This window comes from Pristis pectinata, chromosome 5 (assembly GCF_009764475.1).
Source record: "Pristis pectinata isolate sPriPec2 chromosome 5, sPriPec2.1.pri, whole genome shotgun sequence".
NCBI classification, from domain to species: Eukaryota; Metazoa; Chordata; class Chondrichthyes; order Rhinopristiformes; family Pristidae; genus Pristis; species Pristis pectinata.
The window spans coordinates 91,427,546-91,451,005 of NC_067409.1; the positions used below are offsets into that span (position 1 = coordinate 91,427,546).

General features: G+C 40.3%; 1 protein-coding gene across 1 annotated transcript; it reads left to right on the forward strand.

Moving 5' to 3' along the window:
- The first annotated feature begins 20,222 nt into the window (after nucleotides 1-20,222).
- LOC127570648 (forkhead box protein Q1-like) lies at nucleotides 20,223-22,217 on the forward strand. The gene has a single exon (XM_052016397.1). The coding sequence runs from the start codon at nucleotides 20,620-20,622 to the stop codon at nucleotides 21,595-21,597; it is 978 nt and encodes a 325-aa protein (XP_051872357.1). The 5' UTR covers nucleotides 20,223-20,619; the 3' UTR covers nucleotides 21,598-22,217.
- The last annotated feature ends 1,243 nt before the right edge of the window (nucleotides 22,218-23,460 follow it).

The window sequence follows — 23,460 nt, forward strand, 5'->3', positions numbered from 1 at the left end:
GTGTCACCATGGTGGAAGAAGCCAAGCACAGAATGGCATAAAGAGAAAAAGGCAGTTCTTCAAGGAATATTCCTGCACATCCCATTACTGAAGCCTTCTCTTAAATTGAGTAAAGTTAACTTTCAACTATGCAGCCTTACCTCCAAGTCATTTCCTTTCAAAATAAGCTACCTTTTCTCAAACTGGTTGCCAATTTACCCCTGACAATCGTGACCATGTCAGTCATCAACATCATAATGAATATGTCAATACCTTACAAACATACCCTTTCCTGTAACTAACTTTCATGAAGTCCATTCCAATTAACTTCCAAAATAGACATAAATAGTTACAAGAGAAACAAAGGACTGCAGATGCTGGAATCTAGATGAAAAACACGATGATGCTGGAGGAACCCAGCAGGCCTGGCAGCATCCATGGAGAAAAGCAGGCAGTCAAGGTTTCAGGTCAGGACCCTTCTTCAGGAATGAAGATAAGAAAAGGGAAAGCCCAATATATAGGAGGGAAAATATAATTACAAGCTAATATTTGGAACAAATCACATCATGGTTCGTCACTTTCAAACACATTGCCACAGTGAATGGTAGCCATTGGGTGATAAAAGGAAACAATCACTAATTTTTGAAAAGGCCAGCAAGGATATAATAAAAATAAATCAAATTTAACCCTCTTAATTCAGGAGTTTTCTTTACTCTTTACACCTTTCTTATGTAATATCCAGAATTTAATTTTAAACAAAGTTTGCCTAAAATGTCATGTTTCATTGGAGTAATATTGCACCAGGGACAAAAGTAAATTCAAAATAGCTTAATTGTGTCAACAGAATTACTCAGCCTTATTACATACTCCATCACAGCAAAATAACCTATGGAACTGAAGTCTGAAGTGATGCATTTTGGCAAGTAGAACAAGGGGAAACAATGGGTCAGATCATGCTGATGGCACTCTAGCTAATAAGTGGGTCTGCTGAGAACCACTCACTAACTGAGATGCACACAGCAGCGTGTTCCTAGTGTCTGGGCCTGCCTACTGCAGCACAGAAATTGGGATTGTATTGAAAGTCAGATGCCTGTACAATCTGACAGGTTGACAGAGTAGAGTATTGCTCTACTCTTAGACTCACCGTTGAGTCCAGGAGCATTCTGTAATTCCTGATCTAAAGGAGCAAATACACTCTGGACCTAGCACCTGAGCTTTACATCAACCATAGTTGGGGCACAACCCATTCATTTGAATGGACTTGTTAAGCACAATTTAGAAGATAAGTTTAGGTAAGATCTTTGTTTATTTTTCTAGACTTCGTAATATATTTATGTTTTTAATTATCAGAAGTTTTATACGCTTTTAAATACTTCTGTTTGAAATAGTAAAAAGGTGTCTTAGCTGTCAGAAGGTCAACAGGGAGGTCCATGGAAGAGGTCTAAGTTTTGTCTGCCTGTGACTAAGTCACAGGTCTTGGCCTGCCGTGCCTCATCAAAGGGCCATCATAGTGCTGCTAACAGTGCATTGGGAGACATGAGTCCACAAAATATGGTGCAATTGCTGGACTCTCCTGAGCAATGACCGTAATGCACAGGCTGGGATCATCATAGACTAAATGGCACATATGTACTAAAGATTGTGGAAAACAAAAGAATGCTGTATATCTGCATAAATCTTTGAAAGTGACAGGACACATCAAGAATGCAGTTAGTAAAGTCTCTGGGATCCTGTTACTTCATTAATAAAAGCATAGGAGTACAAAAACAGGGAGGTTATATTGAACCTTTATAAAATACTGATGAGACTATAACTGGGGTATAGCACTCAGTGTTGGTCACCACTCTTTAGGAAGGGTGTGCCAGTGCTTCAGAGCGTGCAGAAATAATTGACTAGAAAGGTTCTGGGGATGAAGGATTTCAGCCACAATATTAGATTGACGAAGCCGGAGTTGTTTTCTCAGGAGCAATACAATTAAAAATGGTTCAAGGTACAGGGGATACAAACTTAAAGTCTTGGGCAAAAGATTCAGGAAGGAAGTATAGGAAAACTTTTTTGTATGGATAGTAATTATGACCTGGGGTTATGAGCAAGGGTGGTGGAACAAGAATAAGACATAACCTTTAAAATCCAATTGGATAGGTGCTTGGGGGAGATAAGTTGCAAGGCAGTAGGGAAACAGCAGGGGAATGGGCCTGATTGGTGTGATCCACAAGAAATCAGCATGGACTTGATGAACCTTCTGTGCCATCACAATTCTATTCTATTCTTTGATTCTATGACCATAACAACAGAACAATTGTGCAACAAACGGGCATCGGTGACATGATTAATCCAAGATTTGATGTAGATTGATTCTTGACACTTCATGAGTGTAGAGACTGTAGTTTGCAATAGTCTTCTAATTTGTCTGAATATACTATTATCTCTATTCAAACTCAAGTGCTTACTTCACAGTTGACTACATTAGTTTCCTACATTTCACTTCCTGCAAGATTTCTTTCTGATAAGGGTGGTCAGATTAGAAAATGCAATGTTACAAAATGGTTGACAAAATCTGTGGATTAATCTAATTTGTGAGAAGTATGGTACACTTAATAATGCTCTATTCTTTTTGTTCACTTTAATGGTGAAACAACAGCTCTAAAAAAAAATGAAATGAATGCAGACTTAATGTGCATTTTCAAAGCCTCTGAACAGTTATAATTACCATTTTCCAGCACACCTATAGGGTCTAATCTCTAATTAACTTTCCCACACTTCTTTCCTACTTGAAACTATCAGCTAAAATGTAATTATTTCAGATTATTGAATTGCTGGATTTTTGGAGTCAAGCAGCCAAGCTTTTGCATTTCACTTATATGGACCTCGGCCAAGAACACCTATTTTTGCAATTGATGAAAACCCTTTCCATTTTGTTCCTTATTACTTCCTCATTCCTTGCATTGAAAGCCTGAAGCAACAATAAGGAATTGCACTTACTGTACTAAACAATTGTTATAATTTTGCACGCACGAAGGTATGGTAAGCATAATAATCATCCCATTGCCAATTCTTTTCATTGGTGTTCTTAAGTACTGGGTCTATTGAATGTACTTGGACATGCTCTATAGGATTGCCACTTTTCCTATAATCTGAGGCGTTCATGATATACAGCAATACAAACGTACCTTTTGAACTCAATAGCACCTAACCTGACACTTGAGTGCACTAAATCCAGGTAGAGTGATGTCTCATCTAATGGGTGTGCCTGGATTTGCACTTTAAATAATATATTACAATTAAAAGTACCCAGGCAATAAAGTCAACGCTGCAGAAATTTTAGATATGACCATTTCAAAGACCTAAATTTTCCTGCAACATTGCTATCATATGAAGGAGCTGACACAAAGCATCTTCATCTTTTCAGTCTTCTCCTTTGTTGTGTCTCCCCAAGTGCTGCACTGGCCACTGCTTCTCGCATTTGTATTGATAGACCCTGAGGAGTGTATTGTAGTTCTCCTCACATGCATAGTAGTCAGTTGCATCTACCAAGTCCCACATCAATCAGTTTGGACTCTGGCATGTGCACCATTTGTAATTGGGAGTAATTCCACAGTGGCTCCACTTGATAGATTTATCACCTAATTTCTCCCATGTTTTTAGCCAGTCATTCTGGGTGATGTCACTAACTTGTCAAAGGTATGGTAGGGGACAAGAAACTGTTTCTTGATGGTGGATCAGCTGAGGTCCATTTACCATCAAACAACATCACAAAGAATAAGTGAGGGGAAAAAAACTAAGTCAGTGGCAGATTAGGGGTCCAACTAATTCCAGTTTTTTTTTGAGCTGGATTGAAGAAAATTTAATTTGATTAATAAATCTATAAAACAGGCATTTCATACACATTCATAATCTTTTCATGAAGATTTGAGGGAGGATCAACCTGGGCTCAGTGTTAACCAAGAGTCTTTCACTTTTTGCACCATATTCCTTGTAAGGGATTGTGCTGCAGCTTCCAACCCAAGTGCTTCCGCCAGTCTTTCACAACAATTCATAGCAACAATCAATGCTCCAAAAGTAAACATGCTTCAAATTACTGAAAGAGATCAATTGATACTTTTGCATTGAAGTTACAAAGTAATGCTTTGAGAATGACTCTTTCAATAGGTCCTTGTCAACAAACATACTACATGATTTTAAGTGCAACGTGGGAATTCATTTAAGTTTAGCAACGTTCTTGCCATGTCATTGTTTATCTATCTGAATGGCAGCAGCATTAAAATTTGCTTAAAGGCTGGAAAGTTGCAATTAACTTTCATTCCATTTAGGACAGGGCAGTTATCACTTCCTCTTAACTATTTTCAGCAAGAATAAATGGCAAAATATCCCAGGAAACATTGACCCAGGTTTTATGGTCAGTGATCAAATAAAGGTGCTTATGTTCCATTACTCAAGCCCAGAGAATTCCTATCAGGGAAAGCAGTCCATACATATCTGCAATGGATCTGTCAGGGGATATACCCATAACTCAGCCATTTCCAGAGTGGAGGCTATAGCACAGCCTCTCACTCAGCAGAGCATCAGTCGTGAGACTTTTGTGTTGCCCATGTATACTCCTCATGGAATCCAACAGTGTGAATTTTGCACAGCTCACAGGCCAGGAGATCTGTCGACTTAATTCATGCCACATTCGCCTGGGGCAAGTACAACAAGCCCATTGAAATAAATGGGAGAATTCAATTGCTGGGGGAAATATAGCTGGGAGAGGCCCTGCATTATCTTGGTTCATTGCTTGTTTCAGTAATGTGCTGGGATCTGGGCTTCCTTCAGAAGGAAGCACTTGCGACTATACTGGAAATGTCGGCATGGCCCAGGGTGCAGGCATTCAGTGATAAAGAGGCAATGGAAATGTCTTCCAAGGGCTTTTTTATTTCATCTTGCTGATTTCCAACAGTCAAAACTGTTCAGTATTCCTTACAGGAAGAAGAATAGCATGTATGCTCAACTATCAAACTAAAGATTCCTTATAGAGTCATGCACAATCTAAACAAGTTAATATAATTAATTGGGATTAAGAAAGTGAGATAAAGATGACAGAAAAAAAAGTTATTTTGTTATAAAATGTCTAACAGTAATTAACATTTAAAGGAAAGGGTCTCCAGCATATAAAAGTAAATGTTCTATTACCAGAGAGTCTGTTCAAAAATAAGGAAGTTTTAACATGCCGATAAAGTTCACTTAAACTTAAATGTATAAGCCACAACATTTTCTGCTTCATGCAGTGGTTATCTAGTGAATTCACATGCTTTATATCTGTTTGAATGCATGGACTCTGGGCAAGATTTCAATGTTTAGCTGTTCATATATGTATGCCAGAAACCGTTGTCTGATACTATCTTTACAACAATGTGTTGAAAGCTTCACCATTAACATTACTGCAAATCAAGAACATTGGGTGACATAATTCATGGGATAAATCACTTTCTTCATAATTTTTCTATTGCACTTTTCCATGCACCTTATGTTATAGGTGCACCACTGACATGGAGATTTTATTAATTTTGTGCCCAAATTTCAGCAAAATTAATCACATTAATTGTGATAAAAGATAAAGGAATTGCAGGGGCTATAGCCAAAAACACATCCTCTCATGTTAACAGTAGCTCAAGATTTAGACCTTGACATAATTAATGTTAGCTTTCCAAGCATTTTAAGGTACTGTGTTATTCAATGAATACTTGTCACACAAATATATGTCCGAGGGTGATTCCTCAAAGAGGCACAGCTTGCCCTAGATTCATGTTGTATTTTTTTTGCAAAATCTCAGAACACCAGCCAAATAAGGTATGTGTTTTCATCTAAATAATATTAAGGTACACCACCAGGGTATTAAAACGCAGCTTGAAGTGCCTGGGTAGATTTTAAAGTGCCCTTTCAGAACAGCCTAGTTAAGGCTTCAAGGATTATAGTTGTTACATGTTGTACAACGTTGCATCATGAAGATCCCTCTTCATGAATAACTCCTGAAGGAAGATTATTCCATTATCAACACATCAAACAATAGACCAATCAAAAGACCCAAGAGATCTAGTGAACCTTAGAAAAGCTTTTGTTCAACACTTTCTAACGTATAAATGTACCCACTACATTAATGTGTTTATTTTCCCAATACCCTGCACAAATAAAGCTTTGTCAATAATGATCTTAAAACTCCACACAGTTTCCAGAAAAAGGAAAAGGAAGCTTATGATGACTGTCAGGTTCATGATTCATAGGAAAACCAAAGTGCAAAGTGAATATAAAATCAACCAGGAGGAGAACTAGAAAAAGGGAATAAGATGGACAAAGAGAATATAAGAATAGAGGGACATAAAAATGAACCCAAAAGTTCTTTATGTACTTAAGTAACAAAATATCAAAGTAAGAGTGGAACCACTTAGGGAATATAAAAGACATCTTGCAGATGCAAAAGAAATGGGTGATGTATAAAATGAGTACTTTGCATCTGTTTCACTAAAGGGAGTGGAATGCAAATGTATTCCTGTTGTTCAAAGACAGATACTAAACCTAGAAATTAGCAGCCCAACATCAGTGATGGGAAAATATTTAGAGCCGTTAGCCCCAGACAAAATTAATTGGCACTTAGGAAAACATGAGTTAATAATTGAAAGCTAGTGTGGACTTCTTAAAGACAAATTGTTTCATTTGATAATGAGGGATACAAAACTGTAAGCAGCAATATAATATAAGACACTGTGGACATCGTGAAGCTCCTATTGTTCGGGAGTTGTCAGATTGTCTGAGGCGTTGGCTGAAATGAATTGCCTTTGCAGGGTCCTTGAGATCTTCAGCACTGATTTTCAGATGGCAGCTTTTCTGTTGCCACCAGTGCTTTTCTGGGGCCAGGCCAATGGAAATACTAAAGCAATCAGGCAGTTGTTACACGTCATTGGCATCTGTCATAGAATGGGTGACAAATATATACTGTGATCCATCACTCAAATCATGATATAATCTGGCAGGTGCTGTGCCTTATTTGAGGTTGTTAGCTTGAGGCTTTGCACTTACGTCTCTGATGAAACACACTGTTGATTACGATAAGACTGTTTCTAGCACTTCTTCAGGTGGAATCCACTGAAGTTCAATCTCCCACCTCCTTCCTTGCCAATCTCAGGTTTCCAGAAGATTACACTTTTTCTGACCCTGGAAATAAAGTGGCCCAGGAGGATTAGTTTGTCTCCCTCCGGACAGCATAAAATTTGCAATCAAGCTTGAATAGAATTCTTCTTTGGTTCCACCCAAAGTTTCCAGGGTTGGAGTGCATGCACTGATCACAAAAGCATGCTAGTTCCACTCTGGAGTGAGCTGGAGGATTCTGAGAAATTCACTTATTTGCGAGTCATTGAGATACCAGACTACCTCATTCTTGGCAGTGGAACCCTCCCCATGAATACAGTGTTCCTTTTCAAAAAGATGTGCCCACTGTCTCATTCTTTGAGCTTACTGCCTCCTGCTGCTAGTGCCTCACTTAGGGCTACAACATCAACATTAGAGAGTCTGGTTCCCAGTCCAAGACTGTGGAATGACACTCAGGTCTGTTACTGTTACAGGGTACCTGGACTCTCTGTAGGTCACCCTATCAACACTTTTGTATTATCCCTTGGCATCCCTACCAGAAAACACTAGGACTGGTTTGATGAGAATGGCCAGGAGATTCATGAGCTAATTTGACCTCATATCCTCAGTGCTCTCAGATTGGAAATGACATCAGGCCTCAAGGGAAATCATTCAGCTCTACAGGCACCTGAGGGCCATGTTCCAATAAAATGCTCAGCACCGAGCAAATAGATGGTGGTTTGAAAGAATGGATAGATACAACATGCATGGATTCTTTGTTGGAAATCATTGATTTCAAGACTATCAATGGCATGAATGGAGGAGAGGTTATCAAGGATTTACTCAGCACCCAGTGAAGAGCACTCCTCAGCCAATGTACATGCTCGATGTACATGCCCCTGTCTCCATTCCACAACATATTACTTGGTCCAGTCTTGCCACCATCTCAGAGTGACAACTGGTTTAAAAGGCCATACTTCCAAAAGCTAAGTAATAACAAGACCTCAAGAACTCAACAGAGCATAGAACAGTACAGCACAGGAACAGACCCTTTGGCCCACTGTATCTCTGCCTAATTTCCAAAATTCGGCATAGAGAAATTTCCAACAGTAATTCACAGCCCCAGTTACATCATTTGGGAAGAAGAACATGCATCAGAAATTGGAGAAAGATTGTGGAGAATCCTCCTCAGACTTGGCTGCCCTCAGAAATTTGTCCTCATTCTATATCTGCCACATGATGATATGCCAGCTGTTATTGCAATGTATAGCTCCACCAGCTCCAACATCACAGCTCTAATTACATTCTGTCAGCTCCAAAAGACAGGCCATGCTCAGAATCAGAATCAGGTTTATTATCACTGACTTGTATGTTCTGAAATTTGTTGTTATGCGGCAGCAGCACAGTACAAAGACATAAAAATTACTATAAATTTTAAATTAAATTTTTCTTTTAAATTTTTTATTTACAGTGTGGTAACAGGTTCTTCCGGCCCAACAAGTCCACGCCGCCCATTTAAACCCAAATTAACCTACCTGTACATCTTTGGAATGTGGGAGGAAACCGGAGCACCCGGAGGAAACCCACGCAGACATGGGAGAACGTATAAACTCCTTACAGACAGCAATGGGAATCGAACCCCGATTGCTGGTGAGTGCAAAAAAAAGAAATAACAAGGTAGTGTTCATAGGTGCCTGTAGAGCTGAATGATTTAGAAATATGATGGCAGGAGGGAAGAAGCTGTTTCTAAATCATTGATTGTGGGTCTTTAGGCTCCTGTACCTCTTCCCCAATGTTAGTAATGAGAAGACATGCCGGATTGTGAGGGTCCTTAGTGATGGATGCTGTCTTCTTAAGGCACTGCTTCTTGAATGCCAAGCACCAGACTCCCAAAACAGGTATTTTACTCTGAGCTCTGTCATGGCAACAGATTTTAGGTTAGAGAAAATGCTTCAAGGATGTTTTCAGAGCCTCCCTAAGAAAATATACCCTTCCCAATGTCTTGTGTGAATCCCTGGTCCATGACCATTCAGAATAGAGAAGGAATATTCAGAAAAGTAGTGAGTAGCTCAGGTCCCTTCACCAAGGACATGACAAAAGTCAAGTAAAAATAGGGGAAGAACCCCACCACCTCCAGAACAACCCACTGACCCACTCTGCCAAGCACAACCAGCCCCACCAGTGGCAGACCTGCAGAAGGGGAAGCAAGTCACTCTAGACCCTGCTGAAAGGTTGCTTTCAAGTTGATGGAAGCTATAGAGAGATGCTCCCATTTCCCCTTCCCCACTCACCCCACCATTCTTCAGTGGTCAGTATTAGGATCACAGCTCTTTCGAAAATGAGCCGGACTTGATCATGTGGAGGCCATAATTTCAAAGACCGCATCAAGCATGAAATTCCAAAATGTGGCAGAGAGTTGTAAACTTCAGGAAGATGCAGATTGATGAAATAGACAGACAGATACAACTGAAGTTTATTGCAAATTTGTAAAGCAATTCACTTTGATCAGGAGTAGTTAAACATAATGGTCAATTCTAAAGTGAGTACAAGTGCAGATTATGTGCATTACTTTGAAGATGAAAGGATAAAATAAAAAGGCTGCTTAAAAATATCCTTAGATTTATAAATAAAGGTATGAAATAAAAAGCAAGGAATTTATCTTAAACCTTAATAAGAAGTATTTTTAATTTGCAGTTGAGTAATCTGGCCAGTTCTGATCAGCACAATTTAAGAAGGGTGACAAGAACTTAAGGAGAATGTAGAAAATTCTCATTCTTAACAAAATGTCAATGCCTCCAAAGTTACCTGTCTTCTGCACATTCACAGAGAACTAGAATTATGACTGTAATTCCCACCACTGCAGCTTTGAAGGAATCTATATATACCTTGGCTATGAATGAGAATTCCATGGGCATGGCCTTTTGCATTGCTGGCGGTGCAAGAATTGGTGTAAATCTTGTGGAAAATTCAGGCAACTAGCAGGAAAGTCCTGCACAACCTTTGAATACTCTGTTCACTCTCCACTATTCAATAATCTACTGGGTGATGTTAAGATAACAACACAAACACTTCCATTTCTCTCTTGGGTCATTTTATTCTATACCTTACCAATGCTTTTATTCCACTTGAACAAAAATTTGTGCATCTGCATCCAGAGATGAAAAAGGCTTACCACCATGACAGAAGAAAGCAAGACTACTGGGCACTGGTGCCACGAAATCACTCAGAATAATTGGTCCTGCAGCCTGGAAGTAGATCCCAATGGAACAGGCTGCCAATTACCTCACCTCCCACAACTAATCTTTTGGTGCTAAAGGTTAAGTGTGTCTCAATGTCATATGCTCTGCTGGAGCTACACCAAAACTGCTTTACACAACCCCAAAATCTCTTGCTCCACCCTCACACCACATGTGTATTTCTTCATCTGTCCTCTTTACCACACCATATTTTCCTTAATTGCTAATCCTGCTCTCATTTACTTTATCAAAACAAGTAACACAAAACATCTATCAAATCAAGCCACTAAGGATTCTTCAACATCTTCAAACCCTCATTCACTTTGAGAAGGAAACCAATTCCTGAGTTAGAACTTGCCTTGAGAAATGGTGAGGCTTTTGACATCTTGCCATCACCAAATTACTTACTGACATTACTCACCTTGGCATCCTCTTGAAGAACCACACAGCCATAACCTTCCACTCTTTTTCACTCTCTTTTATCTTAAAAAGGAATTAGCCTCTGCGATGCCTTCCTCCAATTCCACCCCATTAAAATGGTTACCACAGGAGGGGGAAGATAATGATGTTGGTAAAGAGGCTGAAGAGAACCATGGCAATAAGTCATCAAAGCTACAAGTCACTGCCATTTCTCATGGCTCAGAGCATTATCCTAGTAGAGTATGGGAAGTGAGACGGGATTAGCCAGCTCCCTTCTCAGGTACAAGAGGAGTCCTTGCCATGAACTGAGGGCTACTTTATCCTGTGTCTTCTGTCCATGATGAGGAGATTACACAATCTTCAATCTTGGACATCAGGTGGCACCTAGAAGAAACATGGAATAGGTGTCCATTGGGAATGCCATACCGCCTTCTGAACACTCTCTGGGGTTGAAAATGTGATGCTACTCTGACCCTCTAAGGAGTAGTCAGAAGCAAGTGCAGCTGTCTGTTGTAAACTGCAAAAACAATCCTTTTTGAAAAAACATCTACCTTCAGAAACTTTTAATAAAACAACGACCAGATTATCTCAGGCAGGAACTCCTTTAACAGCTGATGTTGACAGCTTCTTTGCCTCAAGCAGCCAGATATAATCTATCACAAGTACACTAGGAGGGGTAAGTCCAGGAAATTCCCATCAACAACTTCACTGCCTGTCAGTGATGAGTGAAACTGGTGGCATTTTGGGGAGGGACTTGCCAATCAGCCTCAGATGGAATTTGATAGAAGCTGTCTAAAGCTACCCCATGGCAAAAGTGGTTTTGCCACCAGCTTCTTTCCTGGAAGAGTTGTAAAACTGCCAAGTGTCTTATTATGTTAATGGGGAGCTCAAAACTGTTTGGCAGACCAATCTATTCTGTGGAAATTGCAGCAGAGTCTTATCTGTTTGATGAAACCACAGGATAATTATTTACACACTACTGTTGCCTGATAAAATAGTGAAATTCAGGTCTTTTAATTCTCTGTCCATCCTGGGCATCATTAGTAATGTCAGCATTTATTGCCTATCCATTATTACCCTTGAGATGATGGCGATGAACTTCAGGATACTCAAGATGATGGCAGTCAAAACAGAGGTGTGATCAGAGTAGTCAGAACTTATCATCATTTTTGCATTGGCACCAGAAGAAACAAATAAAAATCAAAGCCAGTCCTTTCTATGGCTTGTCATGATGCTTCACCTTTTACTAAGTGTCAGGACTTTGTGTGATAGCTGGCTGTTTGTGCATGGGATTGATATCCTTACACCTCCTGACGTGAGTCAGTTGTAGGCTTCACTACCATCCATCTGCATAGGCAAGTTGATCTTTTGGAATATGCGCCAGATATACTATAGTCATCCACAGTAGCAGGCAAGCACTGTATTGAAGTATATAATGATTTGACATGAATCATTTTTGGTCTTTTTAATTGCTTCTTTGGTTTCAGTTTGCCAAACCATACTTTCTTGAAATGCATTTAGTTTTAGAGACAAATTAACTGGTCAGATAAAGGCAACAACTAATCCTGGTGCAAAATATTCCAGTTTAACAACTCTTCAGTTCTGTTATCCATTCCTGTTAGTATTCAAAGACGAGCGTTCATACACATTGTGCACGCTGTACCTTCTGCTGCTCTAAAAGAACTTACTTCATACTCAGTCTCCAAATTCTTTAGTGTGCTAGGTCCGAGGATAGCACACTAGGAATAGTTAAACTATTGGAACATACCAGGTTCCATTCACTTCATCTTTGGAAGGAACTATAGAAAAACATAATGATTTATAGTGAATCCCAAAAGTAAGAGAAATAACATGAGAAGAACACCTTTTGTATCATGCAGCTGCTATCTGGTTTCATTTTACATTCAATTGTAATATTCATATCTCAACTTCGTGCTGCTATTAAAGTCGTACTGTATGATGTATTTCAGGAGAATGGAACTTGTATGAAGAACTGTGGTCTGTGATTTCTGTGAGTCTCTACCTTGTTTATGAATGTGGTTTCCCCTGGAAAATATCACCATACCTGTTTTCGATCTGTGCAAATATAAGTGCCTGACAGCATCATGTTCGTAGAGGCTGCCAGCTTAATACCAGAAAACAGCACCAACAGAGAGAGAAAGAGAGTTGTAAGTCTGTCATCAGCAAATATCAACACAAATATGCCTTAGGCAATTAAATATTTGGACACACTCTAACCACACACAGCTAAAAATACAACTTGTACTTCACTGATCCCCAGTTCATCAGACAGTATATCATCAATATTATTTTGTATTTACCACATTCCCTGTATGCTATTTTTTTCATGCTTTATTTATGCTCTTGTAGGAAAATGCCCTGCAGCAGATCTCTTTTAATATTTTTTTTCATAGAATCATGAATCATAGAAATACACACAATGGAAGCAGGCCATTCAGACCGATTCATCCATGCTGACCAGTGGGCATCCTTCCATATTAACCCCATAGCCCAGCACTTGGTCCATAGCCCTCTATGCCTAAGTGATTCAAGTGTTCATTTGGATACTTCTTAAATGCAATCATCAAACCAGCTTCAACTACTCACTCAGGCAGTACATTCTAGGTACTGACCTCTTTCTTGGTGAAGAAGATCCCCCTCATATCTCCCCCCCCCCCCTTTACCGTAAACCTATGTCCTCCAGTTTTATCTACCTCTGATATGGGCAAAAGTTTCTTGCTGTCTACCCCATCTATACCCCACATGATTTTATATACCTCAACCATGTCCTCTCTTAACCTCTTCCACTCCAGGGAGAACAGACCCAGCTTCTCCAGTCTTTCCTCACAAGTGAACTGCTCCATCCCAAGCAACGTCCTGATGAATCTCCTCTGCACTCTCTCCAGCACTATCTCATCCTTGCTATACCTTGGTGACCAGAGCTGCACACAGTACTCTAGCTGAGGTCTGACCAATGTTTTACGGAGATGAAGTATAACCTCCCTACTTCTGTATTCAGGGATTGACTAATGAAGGCCAGTATCCCTATACCTTTCTAAGCATGTTGTCCACCCGCATTGCCATCTTCAAGGATCTATAGACTTCTACTCCGAGTCCCTTCTCTTCCTCAATACTCCCTAAGACCCTACCATTCATTGTGCATGTCTTAGCCTCATTAGTGTTCCCAAAATGCATCACCTCACATTTGTCTAGATTAAACTACATTTGCTATTTTTGAGCCCATTTCATCAAAACATCGATATCTCTCTGCAGCCTGAGATTACCATCCACACTATCAACAACTCCGCCAATCTTCATGTGATCTGCGAATTTACTGATCTGGTCTCCCACATCCACACCCAGGTCATTCATGTATATTACAAATAACAAGGGTCCCAGCACTGATCCTTGTGGGACATCACTAGTCACAGGCATCCAATCACAAAAACAATCCTCCACAAACACCCTCTGACCCATGGGTCTTATGTTTTTCAATAAGTCAATATGCTGTTATGTTTCTTTCCATGGCCTAAATGCCCAAACTTAGACCCCAGTCACTGTACTTGATTAACAGACCTTGTAACACTGTCCAATTCTCCAAACCCTGGAAGATGCACCCCAGTGTATTGCAGACAGTCGTTTTCAGTGCTGCAAAGACTGTATCTTTTTGCTGGTTCGATATTAAGCCTACAGCTATGTTCCTCTCCTTCCCCACCTTCAGCAACCACCACATCACAGTCCTAAACAACTTTCCTCTCATACCACAAAATGGACTGCAATCTTTGCACCATTCCGATGTTTTGGTGCTCTTCACTGTAGTCATTGTTGCACTTATTATTACCAGTTTACTCTATGAGCTTCATGTGAACAAGGAATTTCATTGCACCCTGGTGTATATGACAATAAACTAATCTGAATCTGAATCTGAATCTGAATCTGAAATACGTGTTGCCTATCCTCTTGCCATTACCTGACCTTTACAGAAAAGTGAAGAGCCACAGTACTTGAACCTCTAATACCATTAAAATTCCCAATTGCTAAATAATAAGAATTAAGCTATTCAATTGTCATAAATCAACAACTGTACTATTGAACTAGCTTCTCACCCATGGCATTTCACTCAGCCAAACCAGGTGATAAGGAAATAATGGGACAAAGACTGGGAAAGCAAAATTGATGGTATCATATTTGGAAAAAGAATGCCCGGCAAACACTTTTGTATTTGTTCTATGATGTGAATAACACTGTTTGGGCATTTAAGTGTCCATCTTCATTCACCCTCAAGGTTCTAAGACCCAGCCACCTGGTTAAAAAATTGGAGTCACATGCAGATGAGATCTGTTGCGGATGGCAGGTCCGGTTCTATAACTGTCCATATCCAATTGGGTGACTAATGTCCTTCAGGGAAGTCACTTGTCACCCAAAAATGTGGCATAATTATGAATTGTCATTTAGCATATCATCTAATTTCAAGTCCTTAGCTTTGGCATGACTTGTGACATTGAGAGGTGCAATATAAGTGCGAGTATTTTTTTAAATTTTATTTACAGCGTGGTAACAGGCCCTTCCGGCCCATTGAGTCCACGCCGCCCATTTTAAACCCAAATTGACCTACCTGTACGTCTTTTAAAATGTGGGAGGAAACCAGAGCACCCAGAGGAAACCCACGCAGACACGGGAGAACGTATAAACTCCTTACAGACAGTGACGGGAATTGAGCCCCGATTGCTGGCGCTGTAATAGCATTGCGCTAACTGCTATTAGATATTTTGTTTCATTAGAAAAAATGTTTTAGAAATAAAATCAGATTTTAAATGTTTTTTCCTAAATTTGCACAATTTCTTTCATGTAATATTTCCCCATTAGTTATTTATTTTTTCAAAGAATGATTAAATGGACTAAAAGGGTATTGAGTCATTGAATAGGGTACAGAAAAGATGTGCTGAAATGATACCAGAAATACAAAGATGTACATATCAGGAAGGAATACATAGAGATGGTCTCTTTTCTATTTGAAAAGAAGACTGAAGGGTGACCGGATAAGGGTCTTTAAAATTATGAAATGTTTTGATGGAGTGGAAGCAAAGGGAATGTTACCATTGATGTGGATAAGTATAACCAGAGGCCAGTCATGTAAGTCACCCTTGAAGAAATATAACAGGAAATTCAGAAGAAATGTCTTTATCTAAAGAATGGTGAGTAAATGGAACACACAGCCACAGGGAGTGGATGAGGCAAATTATATCAATGTTTGTTAAGGGCAGTTAAGGAAATGCATGTTAAGGAAAGATAGGAGAAAACTCATAAATGCCAGACTGATTGGGCTGAATGGCCAGGTTCTGTGATGTGTGCTTTATATAATTTTATGTACATAGAAATTACATTCCACAGCCTGGTGAAGGAGATTTTTGATATTTCTATCAATAAAATCACTGAATGGATGCTTCAGAAGTGTTACTGTGCCTTTATTTAATGACATTGCATATAACTGTTCATTTTTTTTCATATGCAGGAGTACATGCAGTAGGTCACACACTTCAAAACCTCATACCCCTACAGATCTATCACCAGGTCACGCATTATTACAAAAAGTAAGTATTTATTTATTTTTTGTTTTGAGAAATATCGGAGTCTTTATTGCTTTAATTAGATAAACATTTAGAGCCTAGGCTTGATGTACACTCTACACATAGCCCTTGACTGAAATTAAATTGACTAAATCTGAAAAGTACTTATGCCCTTTACTTGTGAAAAACTACCTGTATATGTTTCCCAGCTCATCATTCTCCCCAACATACAATGCTCCAAGATTTGCAAGAGGATAATCAGTACCAGGAATGACAATCTGTCAGTCATAGTCCACCACAAATTTTGCAGACATAGCACATTTGATTAATGGCATAAGTTCCCATCAATGATAGTCTTGTTCTACTAATTACCTTTCTAGGTACAAAAGTTAACTAGTAATTAATAACTCTAGGGACATGTGCCCTCAATGTTTGGTAACAGCTCAATTAATTTCTCTGTTGATATGAAGGTTAAAATTAATTTAAGTTATTTGACAAACTTTGACAGGACTACAGTGGGGGATAGTGGAGGTAAGTGGTGCTAAGTGGGGTATGGAGTGGGAGATTGTGCCAAGCACAACAACAACATAACCTAATGTGGAGGTGGGAAGTAGATATTGCAAGAAAGTGGCAAATTGTTACTCTATTGTACCTCTATTTGATGGTTGGCAGAGTGAATGTGCTTTGATGTCAGATGGACTTGAGTGCACATCCATCCCTGAGGACAAACGTGCATGTTTTCCTGTCATGATGTAACAGGTCTGAGCAGTGCATGTACATTTTGTTACTCTAGAATCAGAAAACATTCTGTGCCCTGTGAAGCTGATGCCTCCTTTCTGCAAGAAATGAAAGGTAACGTCAGTCCTTGCCAGTGAGTCTTTCCCTGGCCTGGAACAGGATGCTTGCATTTGCACAGTGATATCACTCTAGGCATATGTTTAATTTATGTTTAATTTACGTTTTCTTGTGATTGCTGCTTATGTGATGCTATGTTTCTGTGATGCTGCTGCAAGTAAGTTTTTTCATTGCACCTGTGCATACATTGTACTTGTGCATATGACAATGAACTCGACTTGGCTTTGACTTTGACATGGAGTCAAATGGTTGTGGGATGAGTTCATACTCCCTGGTCTTGGCCATAATGTCCTGGCTGACACTTTGATGCAAGTCCAGAACAATGGTCAAAAGTCCTGCCTTTTAGATTAGAAGTTAAACAAAGGTATTTGGCATAAAACATGTTGTGGCACAATCCATAAAAAAACATGGGTGCTTTTCCAGTGTGCTGGCCCTCATTTATCTCTCAACCAGCACCACTACAACAAATTGTCAGTCATTTTTGAGGCACTTTCTCTAGGATCCTGCTGTGAACAAAACCACGCTAACTGCAATTTTCAGGTCCATTAAACTTCATGTAGCATCTCAAAATGTAGCTTGCAATGCAGAACCACACATTCACATTATACTACCAGATTCTGTACGATGCTCTGCCTGGTAACAACCCGTACTCATGATCACTGCTTGATAGTCTGACTTGATGGTTTATGTTTTCACAGATCATCATTACACATCATGGTTCATGATTTGGTATTTAAACCAGATTATGCACACAAGTTTTGCAGTGTGGTTCGGAGCCAAAACTTTCTGACTTAAATATGGAGCTCTTACATCAACTGAGTGAACTCAGTAGGTAAGAGTGGAATGTGCCCTTTCACAAAGGTGTTCAACTGGTTTTACATTTTTACTCCCAGTAGACATTCCACAAGACAGTCTGCTCTTCACCAAGGTGAGAAGTTTAGGCTGCAATGGAAAGTGTGCAGAGCTGTGTGCCATTTGTAAGAGTGTCTTGTGGTTCAGAATAACTAGATGCTGGCAACTTCAAATTCAGTGGAAGGAACTGTCGCCCAGTGATACCTGGCATATTAGCACTATTGGAGTTTGTTTCAGGCCTAACTGTATGCACTTAGCCTAATCACAAAATCTAGCAAACATTTTATCATTTGGGAGAAGTGTTGGCTTAAACCACTGTGGTGTACCATTGGATTTAGAGCTATTACATTGCTAATATTCTCAGACATTTTAACCAAACATCCAGGTCAAGTGCAGAATTCGCCTTATCCAAACGTTCATTATATAATTAAAACAACTGGAGACTAAATCGTGAATCTACTTCCCTAGATGCCTCACCAACTAAATCGAATATGGGACAGACTATCATCATCATTGATCAACTGAAAAGCTTATACTGGAGTAAAACTGTGTGAACGAAGTGTTTTATTTTGGAGGAGGAGCGATACTTTTGTTTTAGCAGAGCAATTCAACAGGTTCACAGCTAAAACACAACATGCCCACAGCTCTATGTATTACCAAGAGCTACATTAACATAATGCTTGGCTCCAAAGTTCCAGCAAGCCTTTAGCCGCTGGGGGCACCTGAGTGGTTCCAACCGCAGTCAGACCGTGTTCTGAGAGGTAACATGCAAAGCCAGCACTTCAAAATATACACAGTGCAAATGAAACAAAAACAACCGGAGATAATCGTTGTATTAAATAAATACATGTTGTTATCTGCGTGAGATGTTTAGATAAATGTGAATGCTTCTTGTGTCTTCTAGGTGTCACGCATTCCGGTACATGTTTGTTGATGTGTCGGTGCTTGAGTGTTTTTTAACTGACTATCCCCTCCAAGAATCTATAGGTCCAAGGTTGTTTTCAATGCTTTGAATTCCTCGGCCCCGCTTCTGTATCAGTCGCCTCCGCACGCCTGCACACAACCTGTCGGGAATCTGTATCCCTGGGCAGCCTTGATTCCTCGTGATTGAGGAGCACACCTGGGAATACACCAGCGATCAACAGCCCTTGAAATCACTACTTTCGGGGGATAAATAATCTTCCCACGTGCCTCGTTGACTTAATGAGGAGTATAATGTATTTATTTATGTGGTAATCCCCACATAATAAGTGCAGTTAAAAATAAGTTCAACCACTTAATAATTAAATGACCTGATGAGTTTTATGTAAGGAAATTCATTGCTCGATCTCATGCTGTTTAAATCACTGAAAACACGATTGAAAAATAGGTGAAGTGTTGACATTCAATTAGAAACCACTGACAATCTCATACAAGGAAATTGTGTTAAGCATAAAATGCTTTGTTAAATTAGATAATTTAACCTGTCTGTAAACCAAACAGGCGCGTTCTAGGTTTAACACTGTCAATTCAATAAACAAATCGGTATGACCCAGGCCCATAATCATACTGGTAAATTGTTTGAAACAGCATTCAAAATCTGTCGTGCTTTAGAGACTTGTTACTGATGCAGGAAAACATGAAACATTATATCACTGTACGTTAGCAACAGACTGGGAGGCGGGTAGCCCACACGCACCTGTCCAAGGGTACCCGATCGATGTTGCTCTTATTATACTTTTAAGGGGGTTGAATAGAATTGATAAGAACACATGATTAAACAGACATGTGGGTTGTTGATTGTCTTCTTGTTTCTCGCCCAAAGGGGTTTGCTTAGCAACGTCTAAATACAAGTCACGCAAGAAAAATGTCGAAAGGTGCAAAAAAAATCGCAACCTCGGAGCTTCTAGTTCAATACTAACACTATGTGAGATGAGACACGCTATTCTACTTGTTATGTTGGCTGTTTCACTGGGGCTACTGGAGTGCTGTAGTATCTTGTTCCGCACTCTCTCTCCACGCTTCCTGGTTTATTTACTGAAATATAACTTGAAACAACCCGAGTCAATTTCACGCTATCAAATCATACAGCAGCCCTGGACGAATCCACACAACAAGTGCAGGGGGGAGATATGTACCATAAAGTTCAATCCCAAAACATTACTTATAGAAGACGCTCCAATTAAAGGTATTCGCAACGTATTATTTATTATCATAACAATCAAGAGCTATCTGGTGAGTGGTGGGATGTGAGGTGCGATTTGATGATTGTGTCGGGGATTCGGATCTCCCCCTGAGGTGTGAGTTGGACGGCTCTGATGCTGATATTACACAGGTCTGAGCGCGTCTCAGGAGAATTGAGGGACTTGTCCCTGACAGTAAAGAACCACCTGGGCGCCTGGGACTTGACAAAAAAAAACAACTTCGACTGAAAGCGATCTCCGCTTTCCATTCATTTGCGAAGACAACGTTGCCAACATCGCGGTGGACAGCAGCTGTCTGAAACACAAGCGAAACCATTCATGGTGATTGTTTCACTCCGTATAAAAGGACTCCCAGTCTCCCAGAGTCATTGATACCTGTGGTACTGAGCGGGTTTGCGGAAGTGAGGGTAAATAAAGCACAACTCGACCATGAGTTTGGAAGTTTTCGAGGACAGAGAATTTGGGAATAAACCGGCTGAAGTTTGCAGCGACTCAGAGGGGAGTGTGCCCTCGCCCCTCTCTGTGGAAGAGGAACTGGGGTCTGATGGAGACTGCGTTGCGAACAGTCCGGTACCGACCAACTCGTGCTCCGAGGGAAAATCCAAGACCTATACCAGGCGTCCCAAGCCTCCGTACTCCTACATCGCCCTGATCGCCATGGCCATCAGGGACTCAGCTACCGGCCGCCTCACCTTGGCCGAGATCAACGACTACCTGATGAAGAAGTTCCCCTTCTTCAGAGGCACCTACACCGGTTGGAGGAACTCGGTCCGCCACAACCTGTCCTTGAACGACTGCTTCGTCAAAGTGCTCCGCGATCCATCCAGACCCTGGGGCAAGGACAACTACTGGATGTTGAACCCGAACAGCGAGTACACGTTCGCAGACGGAGTCTTCCGCCGCAGAAGAAAGCGCATCGGCCGCAAACCCCTCAAGGAACCCGGAGCGGGCGGCAAACACGTGGAGGTCATGCCCGGAGTTCTTTCTACATCCACCAAGGAAGAAGGACCCAGTGCCAAGTTTTCCAGCTCTTTTGCAATTGACAGCATCCTGAGCACACCTTTCCAAAGGCAAGAAGACAAGATGTCAGAAAGCAAAGTGCCCTGCAACGCTGGCAGACTGTTCTGGTCCAGCAGACCACTGATAACATATCCGTTCCTTTCCTACCCTCCCGCTGCCCCGGCGCCACCACTGTTCCCCATGAGCCCCGGTGCCACCTCCCTGCTGCAGCCCTACAGGTTCCCTATGTCAGAGCAGAGCTTGCTGGAGCACCGAGCCACCCCCTTCTCCTCAAAGTGCTTTCAGAACAAGATCCCCAGCTCGGAGACTTTTTCCTGCATCGGAGTGCCAACGGCGGTGCATCCCACCCCCTACCATCCCTACAAAATCGAATCGCTCATCGTTTAGAAGTTTTTTTAAAAAAAAACTCCAAGGGAAAGAGATATGGAGCCTTTCTTGTGCACTTTTGTTTTTTTAGTCCCTTATAGAAAGAGCGTTTGACCCCGAGCACCGTTAGGAACCCGAGAAACGCTTCGGTTCGAATATTGCTTGCCCAAGTATTTGCCTGCTGTTCTGTATATCGACAAAACCAGTTGTTCTGGTCGTTATCAACAGGACCACTATATATATTACGGGGATTATAGTAAGTTATCAATCATTTTTAAACAGATAGTGAAAATGTGAGATCAACTGGGTATCAGATCATTTCTGCCGCAAACGATGGCATCGCTGCGTGCCAAATAAGTAGCTATGATTTTTTAATACAAAATTATTTATAACTTTGTTTTCCAAACAAAAAGTAACCAGACAGGCTATAGAAATTTTATTTTGTGGTTTTAAAGAAATCTTGTGTAGAATATTACTGACAACGCTCGAATCGAGCGAATAAGTTCGATAAATCTCAGTACTGTTACTAAAGACGGGACCACTGCCAATGTAAGCAGGTGATTTTTTTGTGTTATATTTGTTTTATGAAGTGACGCATGAGCGTTATATTTTCGAATTAAAAACTTTGATAATAAATCCTACTTGTTTGTGGCGTGCAATAATTTGACAATCGATCGGTTTAGTCGCTGCGATTTGAAAAAAGGCAATCTTATTATAAAGTTAAATAACAGGAATCGGATTCGCGTGAGAAATGGTTTATAAACGCCTGTGCGTGTTGAAATAAGAGAGATCAGATTATGAAACACGGCTGTCTTGAAAGGTTTGGGGCGGGGCCAAACTCTTGGGAAAGTCAAAGCAGGTTGTTTACATCTGAAAACAAGTGAGTTTTTCAAAGGCTCTGCACTTGGAGTGCATCGAATCAGTAATTATCTATTGGGAAACGAGCCCTTTACTGAATGGTTCCGAGTGATATCTTAATCATATTTTCAGGGACATGGTTGCCATTAAAAAATACTTTCTCAGTAGTGACTATTAAGATGAGTTTTATTTAAATTATTTTTTAATTATTATAATGATCAGTGTAGTACAAAAATACACCACGTCCTGTTTGCTGGTTACATTCCAGTTGATCTCAAGTGATTAAAATTAGCAAGAGACGCACCAAACATTGAAACTTTTCACAGAGTATATAAACAGGGAGTTCCTGTGGCGCTCCGAAAAGAACTCGCCCACGCAGGTAATAGAAATTCTGGAGATATTTTCAGGTGAATTTAATTTGTAGCAGAATATTGGTGCATTCTATCCCAAGATGTGAAGGCGATTTTTTTTTTCTGATCAGTGAGTTTTGACGAGAATGTATCGTGATGTTCAAGCACACTTCACGGTATGTATACAAATCGAGGGTATGCGGGAACTTAAAAGATTCCGATGTATTTTATTTTCCCAATATCAAACAATACATTCTTAATCATTCGCACTCAGAACTTCGAGTCAGTGAGATTAGAAAATGTAAACAACTTGAATTCTATCGCAACATCAAAGTCTCAGGTGCAGGTGATCCACATATTCTTCCTCAATGTATGAACGTCTTCTTTAGACCAACCACGCGTGAACTTGGAGATTATCTCGGGCAGCTGCATCTTGTCTCTCCGCATCTCCATGGTGTTCTTTGCGTAATGGTTTGCATCAAAAAAGCCTGGCACGGACATTCACACAGTGGACGGAAAGGCAAACGTTCCTTTAAAAATGACTAAAATAAAAACAACAAAACGAAATGCGTCTGATGTGAGGTGATCATTAACTCTGCTTCTCTCTCCTCGGCTGCTCTTTGACTTACTCCAGCGTTTTCTATCTTTATTTCAGGTTTCTAGCATCTGCAGGATT

What these genes read in the sequence shown, in the direction of transcription:
- LOC127570648 (XM_052016397.1), top strand. Translation starts at nt 20,620, where the DNA reads ATGAGTTTGGAAGTTTTCGAGGACAGAGAATTTGGGAATAAACCGGCT.